General features: G+C 41.4%; 1 protein-coding gene across 1 annotated transcript; it reads right to left on the reverse strand.

Moving 5' to 3' along the window:
• Window positions 1-288: 288 nt before the first annotated feature.
• On the reverse strand, window positions 289-10,404 carry LOC147244482 (protein FAM240C-like). Its single transcript, XM_086187331.1, has 3 exons — window positions 10,288-10,404; window positions 10,046-10,170; window positions 289-1,587 (listed from the first exon to the last, which is right to left on the reverse strand). Exons 2-3 carry the CDS (start codon window positions 10,165-10,167, stop codon window positions 1,464-1,466), a joined length of 246 nt encoding a protein of 81 aa, XP_086043457.1. The 5' UTR covers window positions 10,168-10,170; window positions 10,288-10,404; the 3' UTR covers window positions 289-1,463.
• Window positions 10,405-27,029: the final 16,625 nt, after the last annotated feature.

A 27,029-nucleotide genomic window follows, 5' to 3' on the forward strand; every position in this document is an offset into this window, starting at 1 on the left:
CCCAAACTTGTTCCAAAGATGTAGAGTGCAGGGCGACACCCACTCTCATCTCAGTAAACACAAAGTCTCTCTGACAGAGTCAGCATTTACAAAGCAACCCATTTATTGAAATAGGACTCACGGTAGAGCTGCCATTGGTGTGCGTTACATTACACAGTGTCTACATAAGAGCTCAGTGAGTGTGTGTCTGCAGGCGAGAGGCAGGTGGATGAACAGCATCATAAAAGTCTCTCCTACAACAGGATTTGAAACGCGCCTCTCGCCTGCGTTCACATTTTCTTTCCTCCATGAAGTTCAAACAAGAAAGTTTTAATCTCACAAACTCGTTATCATAAACTAACCATCGAGGCTAACCGCTCGGCATTACTACGCATGCGCTGTTGGCTTTTCAGACCCTACGCTACTTCCCTCTCACTCTGTGGGGTGCTGTGGAGCAACATGAGAGGAGTCAGAGCGCCCCCTACTGGATACACAAGGGCACCATTTCTAGGAAAACCCCACACTCATGGCATTTCATTACTGAAAATTACAAATTAAAATCAGCGTCAAACAGCCAAATTTTGGCAGATTACCAATGACGCTCTAAAGGCGTTGAGCGGCCGATTAACTGGTCAGGCGCTACGAGTGCGTTGGTTAAGTGTAAACTTTAGCCAGAATCAACTCTCCAACCCCCCAAACATGACCAAGGTAACATGTTAACACAGCCAGGAGCTGAAGACCCCCAGGTCCTGAGCGACGCCGAGGATCGGAGCCTGCCGACGCCAACCGAGCAGCTGGGGTGGATTTTCAGTGAAAGGTGTCTTGTCCTCCAACCTCCTCATTAGAGTCAGTGCTGGTGGAGGTTTATATGAGGGTTTATTTTAAAGGGATTCTTAATTGGTAATCAAGTTGTGATGCATCTTGTGATGTTCTTGAGTCACCCCAATGAAACATAACTACGAATCATTTCTACTGAAATGTTACATCGGACTGTTCCATGGTTAGGGTGAAGATCGAAAAACATTTCAGGGAGGGGCTGAGCCAGACCTCGATGGAGCAACTTGAAGACAGCAGAGCTCCATTCATATACAGTAAACTGGCGCGTTTACATGAGTGAAGGACTTTGAGCAGAAGAGAACCGGACTCAAACCGTCATTCATTTCATTTCATTCATTTACTGGACGTACCAGTTATTTGCATTGAAAGGGAAACACAGTGTGCAGATTTCCTGTTGTGTCAGCGCTGAAGTACACAACCCTATGATGAGAAAACAACGTCAGGGATGAGGAGGAGCATGAAAGATTCTTTTTCTTTTCAAGATAAGAGTTTTTCACCCTCACGTCAAACCAGCTGTTCCATACATGTTTCAGTTTTGAGTTTTATATATGACTTGATTTGCATGGATGTATGTTACGATTGTAATTTTACTCCTGTAGTGTGCGGCTGCTACCAGCGAGCTGATTGGGGTGTCGATCCAGGTGGTTTCAGGCGGAGTAGAGCTTCCTGAGGCTGTGCTGAGCCTTCTGAGCTCGTCTGGTTCTCTCCTCAAAGAAACTTTGTTGGTGCTGATTCCTCTGATCCAACCAGACCAACCACTGCTCTCTCAGCCTGGAGACAGACAGACGGACAGATAGAGAGATGCCAGGAGACAGCAAAGGAGAGGAAGGGGGAGGGAGGGGAAGGATGTCAGTGGAGAAAATCAAATTAGCCTTGTTGAAATTAGACTTGCGTCAGTAGTGTCAAGGACCAGGGAGACAAACCAACCCTTTATAGAACCCCTCAAGGGCCCATCATCAACCCAACTGGGCTAACTACGATGGGTCTCCATGGAAACTAAAGACAGATTTGTCTCGGCCCCAGCTGGCAGTCCCAGAAGGGCCCCACGTGTGTGATCAGGCTGCCAACTGGGCCAACAACTATTTTCACTGGACCTCAAAGTTTCAGAAGCATTTATGAATTCCAGCAAGCAAGGAGGTGATGCGTTTGCTTTGTTCTGTTCTGTTGTTTGAGTCTCATCACTATGACCTGACGCTAAACATGTCAGCCCACCGAACAAAAACAGGAGACATCTGGGGAAACAAGGAAAGTACACCACACACACACACACACACACACACACACACACACACACACACACACACACACACATAGCCTGTCTTCAGTATAAGAAGGGATGTCACGCTCTGGAACGTTGGAAGACATCTCTGACTACGTTGCTAGTAGGGTTGCTGTTCATAAAGAGATTCCTCACCCAACACCTGTGGCCCGGTCCTATGATTCTTCTGATCGACCTCTTTCTGCCTCAACACTTGTAAATTGCTCTCATATTACACAAAAACTCAACAGTCCAGATCCAATATGAAACAACATCCCTAGAACCTTCTCAGAACGTTGCAGTTAGGACATTTAAGCTGATAGGAACATTATTTGAAATGAGTTAACATCATTAAAACCTTCTGCATCTGTCCTTTAACTCCTACATTCATCAAATCTCCAGGACGCCTTCTTCCATCTACGTAACATCTCTAAGATCAGACACATCCTGGCTCAAGAAGACGCAGAAAAACTAGTCCCTGCTTTTGTCACTTCCAGGCTGGATTACTGCACCTCCCTCCTATCAGACCGGACTAATAAGTCCCTAAAGACTCTCCAGCTGGTCCAGAACACTGCTGCCATGTGTTGACTAGAACTGGTAGCAGAGACCAGGTCTCTCCTGGACTGCTTCTCTGCATGGCTCCCTGTCAGATTCAGAACAGAATTTAAAATTCTTCTTCTACCATCAAAGTCCTCAACAATCAGGCTCCTTCATCCCTGACAGAGCTCCTAGTCCCCTATGATCCAGCTAGAACCCTACACTCCCAGGATGCAGGGTTCCTGCTGGTTCCTAGAGTTCTAGCAGTAGAATGGAGCCAGAGCCTTCAGCTATCAGGCCCCCCTCCTGTGGAACCGTCTCCCAGTTTCAGTCCGGGACCCAGACCCCCTCTCTAGGTTTAAGAGCAGACTTAAGACCTCCTTGTTGATCAGGCTTATAGTCAGGACTGCTTAGGCTGGCCGTTAAATCTGCTGCTATAGGCTCAGACTGCTGGGATCTCCCATGATGCACTGGGCTTCTCTCTCCTCCTCCTGTCCTCTGTCCCAACTCTCCCCTGCCCCCACATTGCACCACTGAGCACCACAGGCAATCATTCCTACTGGTGGCTATCCAACTGTTTAACTCTGTCCTCTAATCATCATCATCACCATCACATCATCATCATCATCATCACCATCACCATCACCACCACCACCACCACCACCATCACCATCACCATCACCACCACCACCACCATCACCATCATCATCACCACCACCATCACCACCACCACCACCACCACCACCACCACCACCATCACCATCACCATCACCACCACCACCACCATCACCATCATCATCACCACCACCATCACCACCACCACCACCACCACCACCATCACCACCATCATCATCATCATCATCATTAATCATATCATCTAAACCTATCAAGTCCCTTGCTGGGGGGTTCAGTCCCTCCCACACTGAGCACAGGTGAACACAGACGCTGGTCAGTCCGTCTGGCTCAGATCCTCAAGCCTCCTCTGTACTGTCTCTACCTTGGGCTGCTGCACGAGCATCTCTTCAAACTTGAGGTGGCCTTTTTGCTCAGTGCCCCCCCCCCCCAAGCCATTTGCTCAGGGGCTGTAACATCCCAACACTGCCAGGGTGGCAGACGTCTGACCCCTGGGACCCCCCTACTGGGCTAAGGAACCCTCAGAGGTCCAGGCAGCCATCACATCTCTGTCTTAGTGATGTGTCACATGCCCGGACCGTGTTGTTGGGTGTCCTGTGAGGTGACGTTTAGGATCGGTTGGCGGCAGCACATGTGGCAGTGCATTTGATCGTATCAAAGACAACAACATCATTGAGTAGATGTCCAGAAATTGTTTCCAGTGTGAATGCATTCATTGAGCTGAGAGGTCAACTGCATCCGCCCTTTCTTAGACCAGGTGAATGATGGATGAAATTCCCACGTTTGGACCAAAACTCACCAACATGTGTGCTGCTGCCACCATCTGATTCCTGGACGTCACAACTGAAGTGGCAATGAGGATGCATTCATTCAGCAGAGGTGGGTTTTGACCTGCCGAGAACTGCACCCCTGTTCCTTTTTTTTAGGCAGGAACAGTCAAACATGGACAAAATCCACATTGCTGAGCCAAAACTCCGTTAAAATGTGCTGATTACTTTAATCGTGATGTCCAGTAAAGTAGCCAAATAATGTAATTATTCATGGCCAGTACGGTGGTTATTTGTGTTGCAGTGGCTATTTCAGCACTTTAACAAAAGTTATTACCACAACAGAAAATGCCAGATACAAATTCAATCATCTGGGAACTCAAATTCTAAACATGCAGATATTAGGTCCAAGTTGTTTGGCCATTATGATTGTTGGCACACAGTTGTCGCCTGTCTTGAGTTCACGCTCAGCAATTTCATGCCTCTCTGTGGGCAACATCTGTGGAAACCGGGTTCACCGTATTTTGGATCGTCTCATTCTCTTGATCATTTTTAAAGATGTTAGTGGTCGAAAGTCAAGGCTCACTGTCACCTCACATAAACCCAACCTTGCTGAACACCTTGATGGAATTTGTCTGACATCTTCAGGAAATAATTTTCGATATCATATTTTACCATGAAGTTTAACCAAACCAAGACAGTGTTCAAACAAAACCATAAAAAGTTGGATCATGACATGCTTATATGCGTATTATTCGACTGTAAGATGTGATCTTGATTCATTGACAATTCTAGAATGATGCTGACCTGATTTTTTTTTAATCGTATCAATATACCGCTCAAATGTGCACTCTCTTTACAGCCCCGTCAACAGATAGAACCTGTAAAAATAAAACTGATTTTGTGAAGGCTGCATTCATTGTTTAATTCTGAATGACGTCACAACATCAGAGGCCAGTCTTCACCCCGGCACCAAACCTCCTGGGCTTAAATTAATTGAGCAGACATTCAGTGAAACCTGATCTGAAGACATTGCTGTCAGGGATAATTGTGTTAGAGGAAAAGAGCACCAGTGTGTGTGTGCGTGTGTGGGTGTGTGTGGGTGGGTTAGAGAGAGAGAGAGAGAGAGAGAGAGAGAGAGAGACTGCTACATGTGACAGGATTAAAACTGTTGTGTCTGTGTTAGCAAGCGCTCATCTGTCAACACGCGCCGTCATGTGTCAGCTAATCTGCGTCGTTCTGGGATGTCCACACTGATCTCCAGGATTCCGATGTATTGCCAGAGTGCCTCTAATCAACATTCTCAGGCTACCATGTGATGACAGACAGACGAGCTGCAAACATAACTGTGGCATTTTCACCCATAACTTGATTAGTTATGAGTGACGAAAGCTGGAGACAGTCATATAGTTTATTTTTAATGCTAATCCTTCCTCTCTGACCCTCGCACAGTTTATCCATGTAAGTCACCCCATGTTTGTTCAAACCCATAGACCTCTTCTTTAATTTGAATTGGAAATCCCAAAGTCTCCAAGGACATCAGATATGCTCTATTTAATTTGTCAGGAACTGTGACTGAATGATGCACAAGACATTAAGAAGAATTTTAAAGCCATAAAAAAGAATTTCCCACGGCATAAACATCAAAGCAGCCATGACCATGATGAAGCAAACTATAGTCTGGAGGGGGAAAAGTGGAAGTTATCCCTATTATGGCAGATCTAATTCAACTGCAAGGTTGATTCTAAGAGAGCTGAGTCATGTTTGTCATCTGTCACCATGACAGCAAGCTGACTTTTAAATTGAAATAACGAGCGGATTAGCCATGCGGTTTCAGTCAGCTAGAACTTTCTTGGCAAGGGACGGACGATGTATCACAGCCAGTCACATGGGGGAAAGCCAACATGACATTAACTTTGTTTTGACAACTTGTACAGTAACTTTACTACAGTAATATTTTCATACATGCATACTCTACATCTTGCAGCTTGCATCTAAATGTGTGGTTTTACCTTCGCATCATTGGATTTGATTTTTCTTACTTTTGTTCACAGTCTTTACATGATTGATTGATTTTAGTGCTCGTCATAATTCATAAATCAAAAAGGAAACTGTCCCTTAAATAGAATATATTAAAATATAAAGAATAAATAGATAAAATAAGTATAGTTCATCAATATTTTATCTTTTTACTCTACTCCTGTGTGCAACCTTATCACAAGCGTCATAAGTCAGCCTGATTACAGAATTAATAGCATTGAATTACAAGGTCTGATCACGAGAAAAGTTCAGAGAATATTATAATGTTGCATCAAAATATTTGTTGGATTTTTTTTAGGAACAAGCATTTTTTGCCATTTCTCTCTCTTCTGGTTTAATTACTGGCTGATGAGCATGTGGAAAGCATCACCAGCTGCGCCGCTCCCTCAGTAAAGAGAAAATGTCGCTTGATAATCAGCTGATTGCTCTCTTTCTCTCTCTCATTTTCTGCTTGTAATAAATACAAACTATTGCATGTAAATTTGCAGAATAAAAACCCTGAACAGAGCAAACAGAAGCACAATATGAGTGTTTATTCACCTACAGATCGGGCAGGTGGGATCCCATCACAGCAGAGGTATGTGGAGATGCATGTTAGGCCAGGAACAGTGACCACACCCAGCAGAGCTGTCCTCTTGTGATCGGATCACATCAAGGCCAGGGACAATCAAACATGTACAGCTTAACAACATCTTCGGTCCTTCTCAAGGTTTCTCTGCTACATTTGGTGACAGTGGTATGATGTTTTGTTGTCATAGTAGCTGACAAATACGGCATTATAACGCAAGGCTTGTACATAGAGCCATGCAGAATGACCAGGCCAGGGCCACATGACCTCACTCAGGAGGCCCTCTGGCTTGCTAGTGTAGACCAAGTCAAAGGGACGGATGCTAGCGAAGGTCCCAGATTCTTTGACCAAGGAATCATTGATCCACATTACTGCACTGATCCAGAAAAGAGAGGCCTACAAAAAGGAACGATGATGGAGGACAAGTGCAATTGAATCAGGTATGAGACAGAATGAAGAAAGCCAGGAGGCAAATGGACAGGAAGTGGTTTGAGCGAGGACACCCAGAAAAAGTGGACTCAGTGGCAGATGCAATGAAGAGATGTGTTGATAAAGGTTTAGAAAGCCAGACATAAAGTTTGCAGGCAAGACAATCTAAACCTGTCTCAAAGATCTTTGGAGGAAGTTGGAGAAATACTGATCCCGGAGCATCTACGAACTCTGTCCCCTGAGGTCAAAGCAAGGCAAGGCAAGGCAAGGCAATTTTATTTGTATAGCCTGTTTCCACCACCAGTTTGTCTCAAAGGGCTTCACATGGCATCATAACAACATCCTCTGCCCTCAGAGCCTCACATCGACTGAGGAAAAACTCCATAGAAAACCCTTTTAACAGGGAAAAATCTGAGAAACCTCAGGGTGAGGAGGGGAGGAGGATCCCTCACCAGGAGGGACAGACGTGCAGGAGATGTTGTTACAGACAAGAAAACAGTTTACAATGCAGAATGGAGGAAACATGGAAATGTTAATAACAGCTGAAGAAGGAAGCGTGGCTTAAACAACAGTACGTTGAGACTGGCCATCAAGCCTTGTCCAGGGTCCAGTCTGATGCGTTTGGTGGGAGTCATCCCGTTGTTGATGAGGGTAGTCAATGCAAAAGAGAGAGAAACTTTGCCATGAGAGCTGCAGAGTGTCTGGTGATGTGCCAGGCTAAAGTCATTCCTAAGGTCAGATAGTTGAAGTATCCCCTTTCCCCATGGGATACTGCAACTATCCAGTTATTAAAAATGACAAGGTTGAACAACAAAGAAGATGGCAAAGTAACTGGAGGTAAGCAGAACAGAGTCATCAAGTCAGTCATCAGGTGGGAGGTGCATAGGGGAAGAGAGGATGCAGCTCGGAAGGCAGTTTTTAGCAAAGCCTTGAGAAAGATGGAGGGCTGCCAGGAACAGCTCTGACACGGTGAAGTTATTTCCTGAATGATGGGTTGTTACATCACTGGTCAGAACTGGGATGTTGCTGCACCCAGTATGAAGGACCACTGTGTGAGAAAGCTAAGAGATGGCATACCTATGGGAACATGGAGAACCTTGGGACCAGAGAACTGTGATGGAGGATACACAAGGCAGAGTGCAATGGGTAGAGGGCACTGGTGCACCTGAGACCAGGACCAAGACCAGGATAAAGTCACAACATTGCACCATTGAATTTTTTGTTTTTGTGAAATTCCATACATTACTGGTCAGGGTTATCCAACTAATCCAATTAAGAAATCCACTTGGGTACCATTTACATTTGATCTGCTACCAGTAAATAATGGTACTTTTATCTGTACTTTATTTTGTAAGAACAACAATGACTTTCACAGATTAATGTATTCATTTCAACCATGAACACATTATTTCTTTATACCACCTCCATACATAAAAGTGATGCCTACCAATGGGTTTTGACCACTTTCAAATCAGCGTTACTTCTTGCTGTTGAAGTGCGAGTGTGATGTAATCACGCTCGCACAATGTGTTGGGTTCCTCTCCCTCTCTCTGTTTCTCCTCATTTTCTAACCATCACCATGATGCCTTTAGGTCCTGACATTTGGTACCATCTGATTTCATGTGTACCAGTACTCTGTTGTACTTGTACTGCCACAAGGGTATTGTTTCATTTCTGGTTCTGCTTTCAAAATTTCTAGTGCAGAGAGCCTAGTTTCATGGGAAGCCACAGATTATTTAATCTCAGACAGTGCTCTTAAAATGAAATTCTCCGATCTGTTGTCTTTTTCCTTGATGAGACACCTCTGATGGACGTGCACGCACCTTCACCTGGTAGACAAGGAGATCCATCTATCCAGATGAAAAGGAATCACTTCTCTGGAGTTGAAGTGCACAGGCCACTGATACAGCAACATACTAAGTCCTTCCTGGCACAACCTGGGCTTTACAGGGAATGACACAAGACCCTCTGATGGGTGTGACTGATGTCATGGCCTAATTAGGTGTCCAATGACGGCCTCTTTGGCCCGTGTGCTCTCATTACGCACCCTCGAAATACAAAAACCAAAGTTAGCACGCCCAGAATGCAGAGCACACGCCTGGAGCCACTTAAACAGGTTTGAGGGTGCTTTGGTTCCACGACAAAGTTGCAGCCACCTGGGAGTGGACTTGGAGCCGGTTCATTCGGATTGGTTGGTTGGTGGTCAAAAAGAGCCGTCCCTTTCTTCTGGTTTATCTCATCAGAACCACGTGCACGTCTCAGTTGTTCAAACTGGCCAGTTTCATGACGAGACATCTGTCCAAGAACTGCTTTTTGAACTCTGGGTTAGTATTTCAGGGGGAACTTTTTCAACTCAGTGATGTAAGCTGCTCAGTGAGGGCTGAGTTTGCAGTAAAATTAAAACAATGAACTCAAGTGAATCTTAAACTCTATAGTCTAAATTTTCATCCTCCTGGATTTATGTTGATGTTAGTTGCCTTCAATTCAATCTTAGCGCATAGAAATATTTGGAATGACCACAACATGGCACCACATCAATGACCTCATAAACATCGGCAGTAGAAAGTCAGGGAGGATCCTTTTGTGATGGAGACACAGATCCTTTTGAACACGTGAGTCTGTGATTCCACAAAGTCACACTGTGGGTGGTGGTTAATGTTGTTTAGTAGTTTCAAAACTTTATCATTATTTGCTGACAACAACCTCTTGAAAAGACATTCATGGTTGAAAAATTATGTTTTGAAATGTGTAACCAAAGTTAAGGTCTGGTTAGGTTCACTTTCAGGTGAGGGGAGTCATGGGATTTGTTCATTCACACCTCTCATTTATCCATTTCTAACTCTGCGGGACACAGCAAGTGTAAGTGGGTGTTTCAAGACAATATGTCAGTCTGAATGTAGCTGTGAGTGTGTAGCTGCTGTTCTATGTAACATCTCAAATGGGTAACAGCTGTCCTTCAGGACACGGCGGCGAGTGGCTGTTGAAGCTGCTGCTGACCGTGTAAGAGCGCTGCTCCTCAAGCGGATCTCCTCTTCATCCATCTGCTGGCTGTGCTGCTGGATCCTTCCCTCCCAGAAGGTCTTCAGCTTCTGTTTGTCATGGATCCGAGCTGCATTCATCGCCTGAGGTCACATGAAGGTGCGTGATACATAAGTCTCATCTGATCGACCAGCATTCTTCTCACGGTTGTTTCCATGGGTTCAAATTCTGTAAATCCAAAACTGTGTTTGGGTACTTACTCCTGTTTGTTCAAGCTTCTCTCTCTCTCTCTGCTCTCTCTCTCTCTCCTCTCGTTTTTCTCCACTCCTTCCCTCTCTATCTCGTGCTTTATTTGTCTTCTCAGCCTCTCATCATTCCTCCTCTTTGCTCCCCCATCCTCCTCTCTTTTCTCCTTCCTCTTCTTCTTTTATCTTCTTTTTGAACTCCTCCCCTCTCACCTTTCAGTTTCATCGCCTTCATCGCTCTATCTCCTCTTCCCTCCAACTTTTTTCTTCTTTTTTCTGCCTTCCGTTCTCTACATTTCTCATCCTATGCTCCCTCATCCTTCTTTCTTTTCACCTCTTTTTTACCTTTATTGTCCTTTCTTTATTTTTGGGGTCAATACCACATTTCCCCTCTCCCCACTTTACTTTCATTACTCTTCCATTCATCCTCCTCATGTTCATTTATTCCTCTCTTACTCACATTTTGATCTTTCTGCTGGTGCTTCTCTCTCTTGCTGGTCCTCTTCCTCTCCTCTTATGAGAGCAGATAGAAATATTTGACAGCATGTTTGGAATTGTTACCCATGACAGTCAAACCAAATATGACCCCTTGTTCTTTTATGCCATACTGAGCTAAGATGAGGGCAAAAGAACAGCTTTGTAGGGCAGTAATTCCACCTCCAGTGTGTGGTATGGAAAGTTGAAAACAGTGCAATGTTGCACTCCTCATTAAGCACAGAGCAAAGGCTAATAATTTGTTTTATTATTATTCACTGACAGGCGCTGTTTGAAACTCTACTCACTCTTGAGAGTGTGTCCAGACAGCCAGGGTTAGATATGTTGAAGGCCGTGGCACCCTGCTGAAAACCAGAGGGTTTTAAGGACATGAGCAGCAAATCTGCTTTTGTTGACAGGGAACTATTGAGGAAGTATCTCATGTCCGACCACGGAAGGGACATCTGAGCTCGTGGTGAATAACGGAATGATTTCCTATGTTTTCTGGCATTCAGCAAATGTAGGACGATCAAATCCTTCATTTCATGAATGAAATGTTTCTTCCTCACTCCAATAATCGTGTGGCTGTGGCTGGCCATGTTTGTTGTTGCTGGTGACTGTATCTGTGAGCTACATCCTTTACACATTCAAAGATGTAAAAGGCTGAGAGAAACCAGACTAAGAGAATATGTACACCAAGTAAAGGGACAATTGGGCAAAAAGCAACGTGTTTATTGGATTTTTTATAATCCAAAAAGGTCTTTGATCAATTGAATTAAGATGGTCCATACATGACCTCTTGAATAATTTTGTAACTCCAAAAATCAACAATGGTGAGTGTATTGGTGCGCATGTAAACATGGTATATCCAGGCCTTTGTCACTGTGCTCATGAGGGGGAGTCACCCGCTGAGTAATTCTGTGACAACATTAAAATACCTGCTACCTACCGGTAGAGAGGGGTGGTTACCACCAGCTGCAGAAGGAACCAGTGTGGTCCTTCCCCAAATCTAGTGATGAGCAGCTCAAACTGAATCAAGAAGACACACACAGGCACACACACGCATACAGGCACACACACACAGGCACACACACACACACACAGGCACACACACACACACAGGCACACACACTGATTGTACATGGAGACACAGATGTCACTTGGCTTAACAAAATGGCACCAGGCTTTTAATGGTAGCTTAGTCATCTTTACACCCCCAGTGTTGCAGAGCTGCTGTAATTATGTGAAATGTGTGTGTGCGCGTATGTGGGTATGTGCCTGTGTGCGTGCCTGTGTGTGTTTGTGGTTCAGACAGACCCTCTCTCAGTAAAGTGTCATGGGACAACGTTGACTTGAACTGTAGTTTTAGTACATATTCTCTGACATTTATTTCATATTTTCCGACTTGCTGTGTCATGATTTAACGTGTTGGTGAGCCAAACGGCACCACCCACTGGATCTTTGTATGCTTGTGTGCCACTGCCGCTCATTGCTTTCTGGTGTAATCCGCCTCATTCCTGTTAACATGATAACTCAGGAGCACCTTGAGGGCACTGCTTCAAATTTGGTATGAATGTCCTTTAGCTGGATCAGAGGTCAAGGGTCACTGTATCCTGGGCTGTGCATTAGCAAGGACTCCATGATACCAATGAAGATGGATATTCATCCATCAGTAGAGTATCTTCTGATTACTGGTCATATAATATCATGTGCATTATTAAGCCCAAAAGATATCTCTCCTTTTCACTCTCATTTTTTTCTGAAGCCAAGTTTTCTGGTAAGACTGACATGTTTGGTTCTGGTGTGCAGAACATTTGACAACAACTCCAGTTCACCTGAAGCAGAGTGACAGCCAACAGGTGAGGGTCACATGAGCCAGTAGCTCGGGACGTCCAGGCGTCGCTGGTAAGGGTCAACCTCTTTGCTGACTTTAAGGCTCTGCCTGCTTCATGTCACTGTACAGGTTACCGTGGTTCCACGTTTCAGGTGCTTCAGGTGCATCTCCTGCCTCATCAGCTGGGATCTTCACTGAAAATAACCACAAACTCACTTGTTTTATGTGCAACGCTGAGTCCGTTGTATTTGTTTGGGATCTGATGATGTAACATCAGGTTTTTAATCAAGTTTCTCTTTTTAAGACTCTCAGATCTGCAGTTTTATCCACCGCCGCCATTGTTGAACAGAGGGGTCTTTGTCTGGCGGAGGCTCCATACAATACAAAAAAGCTCTAGGCTGACTTCCACATGAGTGAAGAAACTTGATCACCATAAGAAATGAACTCTGCTTCCTTTCACAACTGTAAAACAAGGAGGTTATGAGAGTCAGTATGAGAGTTTCAAAATCAATGATAAAATCAGAAAAAATAATACTATTATACACGGAGGAAGATTATTTTTATCCACCCCTACAATCACCTCACACGTGTGTGGCAACTGTCATGTTCTGGTTCACACGATATCTCAGGAAGGCCCCTGAGACTTGCTTCAAATTTGGCTCAAACTTCCACTGGGACTCCAGAACTGAACTGGACTGAACATCTGGCAGTAACATGAACACGGTCTGAGTTTCTGCCGGGAGAATGAAGATGAGATGCTGCAGCAGAACACGCCTCTACTTAAGAGTCAGTCAGAAGACATGGATGGATGTGAATGATGCACAAGAATTATAGAAATGTAGACTTTGTGTGCTTGCTTGTGTGTGTGTGTGTGTGTGTGTGTGTGTGTGTGTGTGTGTGTGTGTGTGTGTGTGTGTGTGTGTGTGTGTGTGGCCACCTTGTGGCTGATGACAGAATCCCTCAACCAGCAAGTCAGATCAAAGGAATTCTGAAACTCGGATATCATATGACAAACACACACACACACACACACACACACACACACACACACACACACGATACCATTTACTCAAATCCATCCAAGCAGCTGGTCAGCACCACAGAGAAACCTAAGAACTGGTATCAAACCATGTCTGTTTCTGTGTGTCACTACTGAAGTAGGATGTTATGGGCCATTCCAAGTTAAAGGTCACGTGATGTCAGCAGGTACTTTATCCTGAACAAGGATGAGGATACATTTTCCTAAAAAATTTTGACCCCAATTTTTCTAAAAAAAAATGGCTTCAACTAAAGTGTTGCCACAGTAATTTTGATCCAGTAATAACTTTGACACTGTAAGATGTTGCTTCAAAATGCAGGGCTTCCAAAATGTCATTGTTCAGATGACAAATGGAGTTTCAACTCTGTAATGGAAGCTGATATCATTTGAAGTGGCTTTGCACCAACCAGTCATTTATTGATTTTTATACCATGGTCTGGATAAATACTCAATTCTGATGGGCTGGCAGGTGTCCGTTAAAAGTGATATATGGACACCTAATAAAGAAGTGCCGAATTACCTGATATCATCTTTGATATCATTGCACTGAATCAACTGCCAGTTGGTAACCACGGCAATGGAGGCTCAGAGCAAACTGTCTTACATGGCTTACTTTTTTTCCCTTAAGGTACACATATGATGAATTTAAATGGTTGTTAATATTTGCTGTTGACTTGTTAGTTTAATTAAACGTTGATAGCTTGAATGCTGTTACTATTTGCTGTTGACTTGTTAGTTTAATAAAACGTTGATAGTTTGAATGATGTTAATATTTGCTGTTGACTGTTAGTTTAATAAAACGTTGATAGTTTGATTGTTGTTACTATTTGCTGTTGACTGTTAGTTTAATAAAACGTTGATAGCTTGAATGCTGTTACTATTGGCTGTTGACTGTTAGTTTAATAAAACGTTGATAGTTTGAATGTTGTTACTATTTGCTGTTGACTTGTTAGTTTAATAAAACGTTGATAGTCTGAATGTTGTTAATATTGGCTGTTGACTGTTAGTTTAATAAAACGTTGATAGTTTGAATGCTGTTACTATTTGCTGTTGACTGTTAGTTTAATACAACGTTGATAGTTTGAATGATGTTAATATTTGCTGTTGACTGTTAGTTTAATAAAACGTTGATAGTTTGAATGCTGTTACTATTTGCTGTTGACTGTTAGTTTAATAAAACGTTGATAGTTTGAATGTTGTTACTATTTGCTGTTGACTGTTAGTTTAATAAAACGTTGATAGTTTGAATGCTGTTACTATTTGCTGTTGACTTGTTAGTTTAATAAAACGTTGATAGTTTGAATGCTGTTACTATTTGCTGTTGACTTGTTAGTTTAATAAAACGTTGATAGTTTGAATGCTGTTACTATTTGCTGTTGACTGTTAGTTTAATAAAACGTTGATAGTTTGAATGCTGTTACTATTTGCTGTTGACTGTTAGTTTAATAAAACGTTGATAGTTTGAATGTTGTTAATATTTGCTGTTGACTGTTAGTTTAATAAAACGTTGATAGTCTGAATGTTGTTACTATTTGCTGTTGACTGTTAGTTTAATAAAACGTTGATAGTTTGAATGTTGTTACTATTGGCTGTTGACTTGTTAGTTTAATAAAACGTTGATAGTTTGAATGCTGTTACTATTTGCTGTTGACTTGTTAGTTTAATAAAACGTTGATAGTCTGAATGTTGTTACTATTGGCTGTTGACTGTTAGTTTAATAAAACGTTGATAGTTTGAATGTTGTTACTATTTGCTGTTGACTTGTTAGTTTAATAAAACGTTGATAGTCTGAATGATGTTAATATTTGCTGTTGACTGTTAGTTTAATAAAACGTTGATAGTTTGAATGCTGTTACTATTTGCTGTTGACTGTTAGTTTAATAAAACGTTGATAGTTTGAATGTTGTTACTATTTGCTGTTGACTGTTAGTTTAATAAAACGTTGATAGTTTGAATGCTGTTACTATTTGCTGTTGACTGTTAGTTTAATAAAACGTTGATAGTTTGAATGCTGTTACTATTTGCTGTTGACTGTTAGTTTAATAAAACGTTGATAGTTTGAATGCTGTTACTATTTGCTGTTGACTGTTAGTTTAATAAAACGTTGATAGTTTGAATGCTGTTACTATTTGCTGTTGACTTGTTAGTTTAATAAAACGTTGATAGTTTGAATGCTGTTACTATTCGCTGTTGACTGTTAGTTTAATAAAACGTTGATAGTTTGAATGTTGTTACTATTTGCTGTTGACTTGTTAGTTTAATAAAACGTTGATAGTTTGAATGTTGTTACTATTGGCTGTTGACTGTTAGTTTAATAAAACGTTGATAGTTTGAATGTTGTTACTATTGGCTGTTGACTTGTTAGTTTAATAAAACGTTGATAGTTTGAATGTTGTTACTATTGGCTGTTGACTGTTAGTTTAATAAAACGTTGATAGTTTGAATGCTGTTACTATTGGCTGTTGACTGTTAGTTTAATAAAACGTTGATAGTTTGAATGTTGTTACTATTGGCTGTTGACTGTTAGTTTAATAAAACGTTGATAGTTTGAATGTTGTTACTATTTGCTGTTGACTTGTTAGTTTAATAAAACGTTGATAGTTTGAATGTTGTTACTATTGGCTGTTGACTTGTTAGTTTAATAAAACGTTGATAGTTTGAATGTTGTTACTATTGGCTGTTGACTGTTAGTTTAATAAAACGTTGATAGTTTGAATGTTGTTACTATTGGCTGTTGACTGTTAGTTTAATAAAACGTTGATAGTTTGAATGCTGTTACTATTTGCTGTTGACTGTTAGTTTAATACAACGTTGATAGTTTGAATGATGTTAATATTTGCTGTTGACTGTTAGTTTAATAAAACGTTGATAGTTTGAATGCTGTTACTATTTGCTGTTGACTGTTAGTTTAATAAAACGTTGATAGTTTGAATGTTGTTACTATTTGCTGTTGACTGTTAGTTTAATAAAACGTTGATAGTTTGAATGCTGTTACTATTTGCTGTTGACTTGTTAGTTTAATAAAACGTTGATAGTATGAATGTTGTTACTATTTGCTGTTGACTGTTAGTTTAATAAAACGTTGATAGTTTGAATGCTGTTACTATTGGCTGTTGACTGTTAGTTTAATAAAACGTTGATAGTTTGAATGTTGTTACTATTGGCTGTTGACTGTTAGTTTAATAAAACGTTGATAGTTTGAATGTTGTTACTATTTGCTGTTGACTTGTTAGTTTAATAAAACGTTGATAGTTTGAATGTTGTTACTATTGGCTGTTGACTTGTTAGTTTAATAAAACGTTGATAGTTTGAATGTTGTTACTATTGGCTGTTGACTGTTAGTTTAATAAAACGTTGATAGTTTGAATGTTGTTACTATTGGCTGTTGACTGTTAGTTTAATAAAACGTTGATAGTTTGAATGCTGTTACTATTTGCTGTTGACTGTTAGTTTAATACAACGTTGATAGTTTGAATGATGTTAATATTTGCTGTTGACTGTTAGTTTAATAAAACGTTGATAGTTTGAATGCTGTTACTATTTGCTGTTGACTGTTAGTTTAATAAAACGTTGATAGTTTGAATGTTGTTACTATTTGCTGTTGACTGTTAGTTTAATAAAACGTTGATAGTTTGAATGCTGTTACTATTTGCTGTTGACTTGTTAGTTTAATAAAACGTTGATAGTATGAATGTTGTTACTATTTGCTGTTGACTGTTAGTTTAATAAAACGTTGATAGTTTGAATGCTGTTACTATTGGCTGTTGACTGTTAGTTTAATAAAACGTTGATAGTTTGAATGTTGTTACTATTGGCTGTTGACTGTTAGTTTAATAAAACGTTGATAGTTTGAATGTTGTTACTATTTGCTGTTGACTTGTTAGTTTAATAAAACTTTGATAGTTTGAATGCTGTTACTATTTGCTGTTGACTGTTAGTTTAATAAAACGTTGATAGTTTGAATGTTGTTACTATTGGCTGTTGACTTGTTAGTTTAATAAAACGTTGATAGTTTGAATGTTGTTACTATTGGCTGTTGACTGTTAGTTTAATAAAACGTTGATAGTTTGAATGTTGTTACTATTTGCTGTTGACTTGTTAGTTTAATAAAACATTGATAGTTTGAATGTTGTTACTATTTGCTGTTGACTTGTTAGTTTAATAAAACGTTGATAGTTTGAATGTTGTTACTATTTGCTGTTGACTTGTTAGTTTAATAAAACGTTGATAGTTTGAATGTTGTTACTATTGGCTGTTGACTTGTTAGTTTAATAAAACGTTGATAGTTTGAATGTTGTTACTATTGGCTGTTGACTGTTAGTTTAATAAAACGTTGATAGTTTGAATGCTGTTACTATTTGCTGTTGACTTGTTAGTTTAATAAAACGTTGATAGTTTGATTGTTGTTACTATTGGCTGTTGACTGTTAGTTTAATAAAACGTTGATAGTTTGAATGCTGTTACTATTGGCTGTTGACTGTTAGTTTAATAAAACGTTGATAGTTTGAATGTTGTTACTATTTGCTGTTGACTTGTTAGTTTAATAAAACGTTGATAGTTTGAATGCTGTTACTATTTGCTGTTGACTGTTAGTTTAATAAAACGTTGATAGTTTGAATGTTGTTACTATTTGCTGTTGACTTGTTAGTTTAATAAAACGTTGATAGTTTGAATGTTGTTACTATTTGCTGTTGACTTGTTAGTTTAATAAAACGTTGATAGTTTGAATGTTGTTACTATTGGCTGTTGACTGTTAGTTTAATAAAACGTTGATAGTTTGAATGTTGTTACTATTTGCTGTTGACTGTTAGTTTAATAAAACGTTGATAGTTTGAATGTTGTTACTATTGGCTGTTGACTGTTAGTTTAATAAAACGTTGATAGTTTGAATGCTGTTACTATTGGCTGTTGACTGTTAGTTTAATAAAACGTTGATAGTTTGAATGTTGTTACTATTGGCTGTTGACTGTTAGTTTAATAAAACGTTGATAGTTTGAATGTTGTTACTATTTGCTGTTGACTTGTTAGTTTAATAAAACTTTGATAGTTTGAATGCTGTTACTATTTGCTGTTGACTGTTAGTTTAATAAAACGTTGATAGTTTGAATGTTGTTACTATTGGCTGTTGACTTGTTAGTTTAATAAAACGTTGATAGTTTGAATGTTGTTACTATTTGCTGTTGACTTGTTAGTTTAATAAAACGTTGATAGTTTGAATGTTGTTACTATTGGCTGTTGACTGTTAGTTTAATAAAACGTTGATAGTTTGAATGTTGTTACTATTTGCTGTTGACTTGTTAGTTTAATAAAACATTGATAGTTTGAATGTTGTTACTATTTGCTGTTGACTTGTTAGTTTAATAAAACGTTGATAGTTTGAATGATGTTAATATTTGCTGTTGACTGTTAGTTTAATAAAACGTTGATAGTTTGAATGTTGTTACTATTTGCTGTTGACTTGTTAGTTTAATAAAACGTTGATAGTTTGAATGCTGTTACTATTTGCTGTTGACTTGTTAGTTTAATAAAACGTTGATAGTTTGAATGCTGTTACTATTTGCTGTTGACTTGTTAGTTTAATAAAACGTTGATAGTTTGAATGTTGTTACTATTGGCTGTTGACTGTTAGTTTAATAAAACGTTGATAGTTTGAATGTTGTTACTATTTGCTGTTGACTTGTTAGTTTAATAAAACGTTGATAGTTTGAATGTTGTTACTTTTTGCTGTTGACTTGTTAGTTTAATAAAACGTTGATAGTTTGAATGTTGTTACTATTGGCTGTTGACTTGTTAGTTTAATAAAACGTTGATAGTTTGAATGTTGTTACTATTGGCTGTTGACTGTTAGTTTAATAAAACGTTGATAGTTTGAATGCTGTTACTATTTGCTGTTGACTTGTTAGTTTAATAAAACGTTGATAGTTTGATTGTTGTTACTATTGGCTGTTGACTGTTAGTTTAATAAAACGTTGATAGTTTGAATGCTGTTACTATTGGCTGTTGACTGTTAGTTTAATAAAACGTTGATAGTTTGAATGTTGTTACTATTTGCTGTTGACTTGTTAGTTTAATAAAACGTTGATAGTTTGAATGCTGTTACTATTTGCTGTTGACTGTTAGTTTAATAAAACGTTGATAGTTTGAATGTTGTTACTATTTGCTGTTGACTTGTTAGTTTAATAAAACGTTGATAGTTTGAATGTTGTTACTATTTGCTGTTGACTTGTTAGTTTAATAAAACGTTGATAGTTTGAATGTTGTTACTATTGGCTGTTGACTGTTAGTTTAATAAAACGTTGATAGTTTGAATGTTGTTACTATTTGCTGTTGACTTGTTAGTTTAATAAAACGTTGATAGTCTGAATGTTGTTACTATTGGCTGTTGACTGTTAGTTTAATAAAACGTTGATAGTTTGAATGCTGTTACTATTTGCTGTTGACTTGTTAGTTTAATAAAACGTTGATAGTTTGAATGTTGTTACTATTGGCTGTTGACTGTTAGTTTAATAAAACGTTGATAGTTTGAATGTTGTTACTATTTGCTGTTGACTTGTTAGTTTAATAAAACGTTGATAGTTTGAATGTTGTTACTATTGGCTGTTGACTGTTAGTTTAATAAAACGTTGATAGTTTGAATGCTGTTACTATTTGCTGTTGACTTGTTAGTTTAATAAAACGTTGATAGTTTGAATGCTGTTACTATTTGCTGTTGACTTGTTAGTTTAATTAAACGTTGATAGTTTGAATGTTGTTACTATTTGCTGTTGACTTGTTAGTTTAATAAAACGTTGATAGTTTGAATGTTGTTACTATTTGCTGTTGACTTGTTAGTTTAATAAAACGTTGATAGTTTGAATGTTGTTACTATTGGCTGTTGACTGTTAGTTTAATAAAACGTTGATAGTTTGAATGTTGTTACTATTTGCTGTTGACTGTTAGTTTAATAAAACGTTGATAGTTTGAATGTTGTTACTATTGGCTGTTGACTGTTAGTTTAATAAAACGTTGATCGTTTGAATGTTGTTACTATTTGCTGTTGACTGTTAGTTTCATAAAACGTTGATCGTTTGAATCTTGTGACCATGGTATAAGCGGGATCCTGCCCTTCGGTACGGCGGAGGCATTATCCCATACTTAAATAACATTTTCAGCATGGGTGAAAAAAGTAGACCCCAGGAAAGCTTGCAACTTTTTCTGACAACCGTAATGCTGAATTCCCACATCTCTTTCTTTCAGTCGACATATTTGATGCAGAAGAACAGGACAGCTCCTTGATGTCATTTTACAAACAACGTAATGTGAACTGGGCTGCTCCACTGAAGCGCAAGTTGAGAGGTTTTAAGTGCACCTTTTTTTTGATTAGAGATGGTCATGTGAAATAAATGTATACATTTCTTTGCTTTAAATCCCAGGAGTTGAGTGCATGTTCTGGTGTGTTACGGTGTGTATATACTGGATCATCATCTCGTTAACTGTACTCATCATCATCATCATCGTAATTTTCAAGGAGAAGCAGCAGTTGGCGAAGGTGTCAAAAGACATTTTTTGTCACTGGCCACGCTGAAACTAAAGACTGGCTTCTCTTCAAATTTAGGTTTGTGTGTGCAGAGTGTGCACATTACCTTCTGTAGGAATATCTGCATTTTTAAACATGTTGTGCTTGCAGTCTATTCCTTTGACATTAATTTCATTAAATACCAAAATAGTATTGACATGTAAAAACTCCGCTTCATTTAGATGAAACTCAAAAGAGGGAGTTTTGGCTTTTCTGATCTTGCATGTTTCAGTTCAGACAGACCGCAAAAGATCATGAAATTTATAATGCAGAAAAAGCATCCACAAGCAATCAGTCCATTATTCTACCCTGCAGGACAGCCCCTGTAACCTCTCCTAGCTTTACGCTGTTAAAGAGTTACACTGCAACAGACAGAAATTAGTTCTTTAACAGATTCATTTGACACCTGGAGATGTATGTACTCTGCCCAACATGACAGTAAAAGTTCATACTTTGAGTACAGAGTGTGAGATGGACAAAGTAGGTTTCAATTACCTGTTAGGATCTGCACTGATGTATAAATACTTTGTCCTTCTTATTTTATTAAGGCTCTGCTGCTTTGACAAGCGATTTTGAAGGGGAAGAAGAACGTCTGCTTCCCTCTCTAGCTGCTGTGCTTCGGGAAAGCAACCTATTTGAGAGGGCAGGTCGGATGACGGGTCCTTCTTTTCTGCATAGTGGTATTGATTTATCAGGACTCAGTTTGCCTGTGGTGACTCTGTTGACTGGTGGGAGCACTGACACTGCGGCAGCAGCCCTGGCACTGCAAGACCGTCCTGATCTTGATCATCGTGAAACTATCAGAGTTGCACTCACTCATGTTTGGATTGATGTGAGTGGCAGCATTCCCTGTCCTTGAGATTCCTCCAGATTTTGGCTTTCTTTGAGCTGTATGTTTAGCTGTATACCGTATTGTACTTTTCAAGATATCTTTGTATTTCACTCTTATTTTATTCTTACTTTTTGTGAATGTCCACCTGATTTAGCTCAGGAAAGCAGAACTGACTGCATCAGAAACCACCTGTATGACTCATCTTTCCTGTCCTTGGATCTTCCTGTTCCAACCTCCGCCAATCATGACTGACTGTTTCAGGAGCTCCTTACACATGTAGTAAGCAGTTCATGAATTACCTAACTGAAACAGTATGTCAACATGACACTATAACATATTATGATGTCTGTTGGCTTTGGTTTATGTAGTGGCACATTTGAGGCTTACGAAAGTAGTAGACTTAGAAGCCAGACTTTCATTGTCCTTTATTAAAGAGTATAATGTTTGTCCTTTGACCTGTCAAATCTGTTGACGACCTGTCAAATCTTGCCGCAGGTACTTCGTCGTGTCAAGTTAAACAGATCTGCAAAGGCCTGAAAGAAAAAGGAATCTTGCCACTTCTTTCAGAAAGGCTAGATGTCCATCCCATGACTTTCCAAGAAGTGAACGAGGAGCTCAACTCACACGTACGCTCCCTCTTGTCTATTGGATGTATATTGTTGCAGGGATTCAATTGCAAAGACTGTGCAATTGAATTTTATATTGATAAAATCTGTTACAGGAGTGTGTAAATTTATGAACAAGTCATCAGTTCTTTTTAAGATAATTCCACAGCTGTTTCAATGTTGACATGAAACACATTTGTATTGGATCCCCTGTCGACTGTGATCAAGCATATTGTCTGGCCTCAACCCAAGTGTGACAGTGACGAGGATGAAGATGACCCTGTTCCACTCCAGAAAGTCAGTCTCATCACTGGATTTCTGAGGAAGTCCATTGAGGAAGGTAACGGTCCTTGTATTGCATTCCTCATCTCATTTTGCACCTAATTGCTAGACAGCTATGTAAGTTAAAAAAAAAAAAGGGGCAAACATATTGCAGCTTAAGAGATGGCAGTGCTGAAGCACAATAATGAGCACAGAAATTTAGGGTACGATGCATGGATGGATGGATGGTTTACTTACAATTTGTCTTACTTCCAATCCTCAGGCAGTTTGTCCTATTAAATGCTTGAGAGAGAGATGTGGAAGTTGACTTAGTGTTTGTCTTATGCCGGTGCACTGTTATATGTTTGTTATTTTTTCATCTGTGCACTTGATCTCCAGTTATTGCCATTTTTCATTACCTTTAAATCTGGCTGCTAAGGTGCTTCTGTGATGGGATCATGAAGCAGCAGATATCCTGGACCTCTAGTTCCTCATGATGTGACATGCGGTTCTAATAATGCCACCAGTTTGTTCACCTAACTTGTGCATGACAAGTCTCTAAAATACAGGTTTTTTCTTTTAAAAACGAATTTTCCAATATTGATGTCATACCTTTTTATGAAACCAATACATGGAATGACATTTAAGGGCTGCACGGTGGTGCAGTGGTCAGCACTGTGGCCTCACAGCAAGAAGGTTCTGGGTTCAAGTCCCGGCTCGGGCGCGGGATCTTTCTGTGTGAGTCTCCATGTTCTCCCCGTGCCTGCGTGGGTTCTCTCTGGTACTCCAGCTTCCTCCCACCGTCCAAAGACATCAATTTGGGGACGAGGCTGATTGATACTCTAAATTGACCGTAGGTATGAATGTGAGTGTGAATGGTTGTCTGTCTCTGTATGTTGGCCCTGTGATGGACTGGCGACCTGTCCAGGGTGAACCCCGCCTCTCGCCCGTAGATGCTGGGATAGGCTCCAGCCCCCCTGCGACCCTTACTAGTAAGGAATAAGCGGAAGACGATGATGGATGGACATTTATTTACAGTTGTTTCCCAGATGGTATGCAAGGATCAACTGAAAATCAAGAACACAGCGGTTGATCAAAGATAACTATGGCCAATAAACTTAACTCTAGCACTGACATGTATATGTGTGTGTGTGTGTGTGTGTGTGCGTGTGTGTGCGTGCGCGCGCATGGAAGCAATTGTGTGTTCATGTTGCCCAACGTAGGCTCTCAACATATTGGACAGTGCTGAGATATGTGTCCACTCCAGAACAATCTGACTCTTGCAGTGGATCAATGTTGTCCTGCAGCTCCATCATTTGAGGCTCTGACTTTCCAAAGTAGGGACATTGATGGCAGGATAAACTTCGTGGATGAATCCACTCTCCTCCCATTTGATCTCTGGAATGAATAGACCCTGACAAAGACTGACTGCCTGCATAACTATGCAAGTAAAGTTTTTCTCGAAGTAATAATTAATTTGTAACATGTATTATTTACCTGGGGATCAGGAACTGCAATGGGCTCAGCTATCACTATTTCACGGAAGCTTAAATTAACACTTTGAAGACTGAGGCTTCTAAGGTCAACACAGTGGCGCAGCAGAGCCAGCAAGAGGAAGCGGTGTTCCCGACAACAAAAGAGAGGGAAGTGGGCGGGCGCACTCGCCCAACTAAAGGCCAGCAGACCACCAATACCTGCTCTTTTTCTGGCTAACGTCCGGTCACTGGACAACAAGGTGGACTTGCTTTGTCTGAGGCTGAGTGTTTCTGTGAGGAACTGTGCTGATCTTTGCCTCACAGAATCTTGGCTCAACAAAAGCATGCCGGACTCAGCCTTCCAGATCGACGGGATACAGCTCTTCTGAGTGGACCGCGACCACCGATCCAGGAAAAAACGGGGAGGAGGGCTCTGTGTGTACATGAATGAACGTTGGCGTACAAACTGTGGACTGGTAAAAAGCCACTGCTCCAAGGCGATAGAACTAATGACGGTAAAATGTCAGCCGTACTATCTGCCACGAGAGTTCACCGCAGTTTTTGTCACCATTGTTTACATCCCACCGGGTGCTAATGCTAACAAAGCATTGAAGGAGCTTCACAACACCATCAACTCGCTTCAAGCAAAACACCTGGAGGCGTTTTACGTGGCTGTGGGAGACTTTCATCATGTGAAACTGATGGACACTCTGCCCAATTTTTACCAGCATGTCACCTTCCCCACACTGGGAGGAAACACTCCGGACTGTGTGTACAGCAACATTCGCGGTGCATACAGAGCTCTTCCCTGCCCCCACCTTGGCCTCTCCGACCATATCTCCATCCTGCAGGCACCAACGTACCGCCCCCTGCTGAGACGGATCAGGCCAACAATGAAGACTGTCACTGTGTGGCCTAGTGATGCAGCCTCTGTGCTCCAGGATTGTTTTCAGTGCAAAGGCTGGCAGGTCTTCAGAGAGGCAGCCACCTTCGAGGGAGAGGTGAATCTGGAGGAACACACCTCCTCTGTCCTCGGCTACATCTCCAAGTGTGCTGATGATGTCACCGCCACCAGGACCGTAACCTGCTACCTGAACCAGAAACCCTGGCTGAATGCGGAAGTGAGAGTGCTGCTGAAAGCCAGGGATGCTGCGTTCAAGGCAGGTGAGGCATCAGCAGTCAAAGAGGCAAGGAAAGAATTGAAGGCAGGCATCACAAGGGGTAAAGCCACATACACCCAGAAAATCCAGGGTCACTTCAACACAAATGACCCCCGGCGCATGTGGAGGGGCATTAAGTGCATCACAGACTACAACACCAGGGATGCACAATGCCCAAGGGACCCCTCCTTCCAAGATGCACTCAACCTCTTTTATGCCTGCTTCGAGGACCCTGACACCCCCCCCCCCAGCACCAGACTCACACCACCACCTAACGACACGCCCCTCAGTGTGACCGCAGCAGACGTGAGGAAGACCCTTCGGGGAATCCACACTCGCAAAGCTGTAGGCCCTGACAACATCCCAGGGCGAGTACTGAAGGACTGTGCACAACAGCTGTCCGAGGTGCTGGCGGACATCTTCAACACCTCACTGGCGCTGTCATCTGTCCCTTCCCGCCTCAAGACTGCCACTATTGTCCCTGTCCCCAAATGCTCCACAGTGACAGGCCTAAATGTCTACCCACCCACTGCACTCACCCCGGTAGTCATGAAGTGCTTTGAGAGGCTGGTCAAGGCCCACATCAAGACCCCCATCGACGTCACTGTGGACCCCCAACAGTACACCTACAGGCAAAACCGCTCCACTGATGATTTCATTTCATCAGTTGTCCACAGGAGCAGGAACTCCTAGGTCCGCCTGCTCTTCCTGGACTTCTCCTCCGCCTTCAACACCATCATCCCACAGACCCGAGTGCAGAAGCTCTCCTCACTTGGATTGAGTGCCACATTGGGGAACTGGGTCCTAGACTTCCTGACCAACAGACCCCAAACCGTCAGAATCCACAACACTGTCTCCTCATCCATCACCCTCAGCACCAGCTCGCCACAGGGCTGTGTGTTGAGCCCCCTCCTGTTCACTCTGCTGACGTACGACTGTATGACGAGACACTCCAGCTGCCATATAGTCAAGTTTGCAGATGACACAGCAGTAGTAGGACGCATCACCAACAACGATGAGTCCAAATACAGAGAGGAGGTGGAAGACCTGGTGCAGTGGTGCAGAGCGAACAACCTCTGCATCAACGTCCAGAAGACTAAGGAGATGGTGGTGGACTTTCGAAGGGACAAGCACCCTCCCCCTCCCCTGCACATTGGTGGCGCAGCTGTAGAAGTGGTCTCCAGCTACAAGTACCTGGGTATGCACATATCCAATGACCTCACCTGGAGTGCCAACACTTCCCATCTAGTCAGGAAGGCCCACCAGAGCCTCTACTTCCTCAGGAAGCTACAGAGAGCTGGACTGGGGAGCTCCGTCCTGAGGAACTTCTACCGCTGTGTGGTGGAGAGCGTCCTCTGCACCTGCATCACCATGTGGCACGGCAGCTACACAGCGGCAGAACAGAAGACTCTGCAAAGGGTGGTCAAGGCTGCACAGAGAACTGTGGGGAGCAGTCTTCCCTCCATCTCTGACCTCTACACCTCACGATGCAAGGGGAGGCCCTCTGCATCATGAAGGACTC

The sequence above is a fragment of the Aulostomus chinensis genome, chromosome 19, assembly GCF_037954235.1.
Source record: "Aulostomus chinensis isolate RoL2024-O1b breed Wild chromosome 19, RoL_Achi_v1.0, whole genome shotgun sequence".
Classification (NCBI taxonomy): domain Eukaryota; kingdom Metazoa; phylum Chordata; class Actinopteri; order Syngnathiformes; family Aulostomidae; genus Aulostomus; species Aulostomus chinensis.

Bases quoted from the DNA above. Each gene is read 5' to 3' on its own strand.
- LOC147244482 (XM_086187331.1), bottom strand. From the start codon at position 10,167: ATGAATGCAGCTCGGATCCATGACAAACAGAAGCTGAAGACCTTCTGG. The intron at 1,588-10,045 runs GTCAGCAGCAGC...GTCTGTCTCCAG, and splicing joins AGGAGCAGCGCTCTTACACG to GCTGAGAGAGCAGTGGTTGG.